At 38.0% G+C, this 6,160-nt stretch overlaps 1 protein-coding gene across 1 annotated transcript; it reads left to right on the forward strand.

The window, feature by feature from the left end:
- The first annotated feature begins 2,323 nt into the window (after positions 1-2,323).
- Positions 2,324-5,278, forward strand: LOC113043385 (uncharacterized). Its single transcript, XM_026202730.1, has 2 exons — positions 2,324-2,468; positions 4,200-5,278. The coding sequence occupies exon 2, from the start codon at positions 4,256-4,258 to the stop codon at positions 5,198-5,200; it is 945 nt and encodes a 314-aa protein (XP_026058515.1). The 5' UTR covers positions 2,324-2,468; positions 4,200-4,255; the 3' UTR covers positions 5,201-5,278.
- Positions 5,279-6,160: the final 882 nt, after the last annotated feature.

The raw sequence follows: 6,160 nt of genomic DNA on the forward strand, positions 1-6,160 counted from the left end.
CTGTCGAGAAGAAAACTGGCCACTTCAGCGTCTCTTTTGAAATCTTTATCAAGCATTAGCTCTTTCCACCTAGAAAAAGCTTCCCCGACATTAACTCTTGTTTTCTGTAATCTACGGTCACGTTTCCTTTTACGTTCTATTTTTTACTGTTTTGGCGACGATGTTTTCTTCTCCTGTGGCGCGGCATATGTATGGTCCATAATAAGAATGCAATCCAGACTTTTAAACTTGCCGGTGCAGTTTCAAGCGCCTCTCACTGCTCTGCACCTGCGTTTCTGGCTCTGACCGAAAACGCGCTGTGGAAACGCGTTGGCTTAGTACTTTTTGTCCCTCTCTGCTATTATAGTTTTGCAAGATGGCGGAACTACATGGAAGCCTCCGTCGACCTACCCGTCCCATGTATATAAAGATAATAAATTCTTCATTTACAAGGATTAGTTTAAACATTGGCATAGGTATTTGTACACCATTGAGGGCATATTTATGAATAAAAATATTGATTTTAGATAATAAAATACCTAAAAAGTTACTTATTGTCCCTTTAAAGAAAGCTGAGGAAAGCTGTTCTCTGAATTTCCAAGAGACAAGACTATACCTCCCTAGACTAGTGTTGTGTTTGTACTAAACCCAGAGCAGCCCTGAATGAATCGACAGAGAGACCCAGCTCATATTCTAATACTATAGACTGCATTTAAAAAGATTTGCACAGGCTGTTTAATGCTGATAATGTACTGCGTGTGTCTTTACACAAAAACTACATGATGTAAATAGCCTAGAAATTAAAAACACAGGAACTCATAGTGAGTCCAGCTGCAATATCATGATAAACTCATTGTGATGTTGTTATAATGATTATTAATTTTGATTAATATAAAGTTTTTTGAGGGAAGCATCTCATATTCTGGTCTGTGATAAACATAACTATACTTTGAGATTTTGTTGTGCAAGGTAAACCTCACACACTCACACCCAAACATTCAAATGTGTTAACATGGAAAAATAAAAAACTGTTTCAAAATGTGTTTGTTTTCTGCATGATTGTGTGTAATGTGTATTATAGAACATATATATATATATATATATATATATATATATATATATATATATATATATATATATATATATATATATATATATATGTGTGTGTGTGTGTGTGTGTACATGTATATATTATACTTAAGGAGCTCATTAATTAAACACAATTTGGAGCTCATGTCCACAATCTTTTTGTATTGTGTCTTAATTTGATTAATAATTATTAGACAAATAGTATTTTAAAATTACATTTCAAAAAAATTTATTTTACTATTTAATTTACTATTAATTTATTCTTCATTTTTGTCTATTCTGTATTATTCCACACTTGATATTACATATTCTTATTGCTATTGTTAACCTATTGTTGTTCAGTTATTTATTATGGTATTATTCATATTATACATATCATTTTATGCTATTATAAATCTATTATATCACATATGTAATTGTACCGTTGTACTCGCTTTTCCTATTATTCACTTTACTTTAAGTTGTACTACATATACTTTTTAACATAACATATCACTTTTACTATATTTCTACTGTGCACTGTATCAGTGCATATTTTCATTTTCACTGGATCCATAGCCTCATCAGTTGCATGTTATTTGTTGTGGAGTTCATCTGTAGGCTATAGTGTGTCACTTTTTGATTTGTATTTACTTGTTTTATTAAATTTTCTCAACAATAGTAAATTATTAGTGTTTAAAAATGTATTACTTAGATTTTATCACAGAATTTCAAAGGGAATGAGCTGTGTTCTGACCTGAGACACAAGAAAGAGAGAAAAAATAAAGAAAAATGTTGGGATTGAAAGTAAAAGTGAAAGTGACGTGACATTCAGCCAATTATGGTGACCCATACTCAGAATTTGTGCTCTGCATTTAACCCATCCGAAGTGCACACACACAGAGCAGTGAACACACACACACACTGTGACCACACACCCGGAGAAGTGGGCAGCCATTTATGCTGCGGCGCCCGGGGAGCAGTTGGGGGTTCGATGCCTTGCTCAAGGGCACCTAAGTTGTGGTATTGAAGGTGGAGAGAGAACTGTACATGCACTCCCCCCACCCACAATTCCTGTCGGCCTAGGACTCGAACTCACAACCTTTTGATTGGGAGTCCGACTCTCTAACCACGACTTCCCTAAACACAGGGAACACTCTTGAACACAGAGAAAGCAATAAAACAACTACATTTCATTTAATGTATATTCAAATTACATTACATGCATATGTCACAGTTATACTAAATTAACATTAGAATTGTAAACCGAAAATAATAAACAAAATCAACAAGTGAGACAAATGTGAGCTTGGGCGCCGCGTTGCATTCTGGGACGTGGCGGTCCTGCTGGCAGCCTCTCGAATGTAAACATGCAGCAATTCGAACGAGAAGAAGCAGAGTTGGGAGAAAGATAAAATATGGTAAAATCGCGAAAAGGTTGTGGGATTTAAAGGAATACACAAAATAGGGATGTCAGGGACCGGTATGTGCACAAAATCGGGAACATTAACGGTTTGGATCCATATGAAATTCCCCACAAATAGTGGAGTACCGACGGAGACTTGTTGCCGCACATTTGCATTACAGATACTGTATCTTCGGCTACCTTGTTTGTTTTGTGAGCGCCTACACTTCAGAACAGTTCCGAAGCTACAAGTCATTGGAGTCTCATGTGCAGTTCACAAATGGATATGTTCAGGAGTTGCAGATCATAAAACCGGCAAACAGTATACGTTACAGTTAGAAGCTGTCAACCCTCCCGTTTTTACCGATATAAAGTTGGTTCGACGTTGGATGTTAGACATATATTAAGCCGAGAAAAAAATCAATAAATTCTTAGTGGATGAGTGTAATTGTATAAAAATGGATTACCTGAAAAGCAATAGAACGTCGAACTGAACACACACGTAGTTTAATTGTTTTAATTCTCCACGATTTGTTGCAACACATAAAGTCTTAAGCAGCAGCGCCCTAGCGCTTAGGCCAGCCAGGGACCGTCTACAAAGTACATGATAATGAAAAAATGGATTGGAATGTTTTTTTCATAATTAACAAAACGAGCAATTAGCCTTTTTCACACTTCCGGGTTTTGTGTTTCCGGCGTTCGCCAACGCAGGGTAAAGTTACTTCCGGTAACAATGGCGGAGTCGAGGAGTAAGTGTTGCTGTAGCGTCCCTCAGTGCACTAATTCTAAACAAAAACAACCATATTTGAGTTTTCACGGGTTTCCTTTAAACGAAGACCACAAAAAGAAATGGATCGTTGCTATTAGACGAGAGGAAGGGTGTACTTTCGTAATTCGGAGAGGTAGCACATATGTCTGTAGTCAGCATTTTACCGCTGCCGATTACGTTCCAGGAAGTTCGCGGCTGAAAATTGGTTCCATTCCCAGTCGTTTTCCGTGGAACAATTTCCATGTACCCCCTCAAAGGCTGTCAGCTTTTGAGAGAACTGCCTTGCGACTTGGAGTGGACGTTCGTGTTCAGTAGCAGCAGGTGGTAGAAACTGCACCTAATGAATCCATTCAAGTTGAGGAACATGATTACGCGGCACAACCACCTCTAGGTAAACATTTTTTTTTTGCTTATTCTATAATTGCAGGTACATTTGTTGTCCAAAGTTTCAAGCCTTTTCAAATAATATTAATCATTTTATAATTTTCTCATTGTCGTTGATCACAGGATGTATAAAGCCATAAAAATATAATATTTTTTGTAAATAGTGTCTTGTATAGCTGGAAATAATAATCTTGTTGAAATGACAGTGATGTATGTGTGTGTCTGTGTATGACTCAATTCTTAAATACTATTAATATTCTCACTCTATTTTAATAATATAATTTCATGGTGGCAGAATTTACACATCAGACAACTAGAAATAAATAAAAAACAATTATATCACAAGATGTTGCAGGTTTTATGTGTGTGTGACGTATATGTATATATGTATAGTCTGTAACATCTTGTGATTCATGACACTGAGTAACAAATAGAATTATTGAAAGAAATGTAAAAGCAGGGACAAAACATATTTTGGACACCAAATGTACCTGCAATTATAGAATGACCCTTTTGTCTTTGGTGCAAACAGTGTACTGTGATGTGAAATTTACAAATAGTATGACTAACTATATATATTTTAAATTTTTATAGGTGCATTAGATGAGGCTCTGCAGTACATCGAAGAGCTGGAGGCAAGGTTGCAGAAAATGTCACTAGGAAAACAAACAGTACTGAACAGATTTTGTGTTTCTGATCAAACTCTCAGATACTACACAAAGTTTCCGTCACAGGAAGTTTTCCAGGTGTTCTGGGAGTCTATATGTCCATCTGCTAGCAATCTGGTGTACTGGACCAAGGCACAGAGGATGGGTCAGGAAGCATCCCCAAGCCCTAGCCCTGCACGGAAAATCCAGCTCATAGATGAACTGTTCATGTACTGCTGTCGGGTAGCTGCTGGACTGAGGGAACAAGTTATTGCAGACATTTTTGGAGTTAGTGTGGCTACGGTGAGTAGGACCATTATCACCTGGGCTAATTACCTGTTCTTTGTGTTGGGTTCAGTACCCATTTGGATGTCAAAGCAACAAATATGCTCCTCCATGCCAGAGAATTACCGTTTGTTCAGTCCACACCTGCGAGTCATCCTGGACTGTACAGAAATCCGCTGTGAAAGCCCTACATCGCTGACACTCCACTCTGAGATCTTCTCCAGTTACAAGAGCACTACCACTTTCAAAGGTCTGGTTGGGGTAGCTCCGTGTGGTGCAGTGACTTTTATCTCTCAGCTTTATACAGGTTCAATCTCTGACAAAGAAATCACAAAGAAATCTGGGATTTTGGACCTGCTTGAGCCTGGAGATGTGGTCATGGCAGACAAGGGTTTCACGATTGAAGACATGCTCTCCAGTGTTGGTGCTAGACTGATAATTCCTCCTTTCAAATGTGCCAAGCAGTTCAGCAAACAGGAATGTGAAAAAACACAGGCCATTGCACGCCTCAGAATTCTGGTGGAAAGGGTGATTCGAAGGGTCAAGGAAAACCACATCTGGGATTCTGTTGTGCCACTGACATTGTCAGGAAGTGTTAATCAGATCTGGCATAATTGCTGTTTTATGGTTAATTATCAGGGACCAATGTTTCTTAAAGAGTGATTGTGTATTAGCCTGTTAGATTTTATTAGAATGACCGATTATTATAATAGTAATGTTAACTTGTGACAGTTCTTTTAATTTTTTCAGTTAGTTGCAATGCATACCTTTAATACTTACCATCAATAAATGTGCTTTTACTTTTTATTGTAAATTAAAAGTTAATCTGTGTATATTGAAACAATTTATATTAATTAACTGGACAGACACAATGAAATAGCTGATAATGAATAATAGTACATGTCTAGCTTGTCTTTCATTGATGCTATGAACGCATCATCTCGCCAGATCCTCTGTAATGTGCAATCTGATTTCGTGTCAGTCACAAAGTCACACCAATGAAGACCGGTAATTGCAAGCTGACCTTGTACCTGCCAGTAGTACTTATGGGTCTCTTTAAGTTTGGCTATTCCTCTCTGAATTTTCACAAACGGAACCTGAGCAATATTGTAAGCAGAGGTGCTTTTTACCTCCACTAGTCCAAACTGGAATTTTTCAGATGGATCGTGGACTCGTCCGTCTGGACTAGCTCCCAGATGTGGTACTTCTGGGTTGATAATAAAGCCACATGGTAGGACACTAACACTGGCTGTCTCAGAATATTTTCTCAAAATATCTGGCTCAAGTTCAAGGCCACGTTTCATAGCACTTGCCTGCCTTGTGCCCTTAAAGATTCTTGTGGCCAATGACTGACTAGCTGAATCCCCAACCACATGACAAACCTCCCGGAACCTGCTCGCAGTAACCCTTGATTTCCGAATTTGTCCCCAAGCAGTGCATTTTGACTGTAGTCTTGTGGCCTCTTCAATCTGAGCTATGGGTAACCTTTATAGACTCCAGATGAAGTGCTTGATGGTGTGTGGGCACAAATTTAAAATTACAGCTAAACTCATAACCAAGCACAGGTAGTGGGGGAAAATTAACATCAGGAACACCTGCAGCTATAGGGGGACATTGGTAAGA

The sequence above is a fragment of the Carassius auratus genome, chromosome 25 (assembly GCF_003368295.1).
Source record: "Carassius auratus strain Wakin chromosome 25, ASM336829v1, whole genome shotgun sequence".
Lineage (NCBI taxonomy): Eukaryota > Metazoa > Chordata > Actinopteri > Cypriniformes > Cyprinidae > Carassius > Carassius auratus.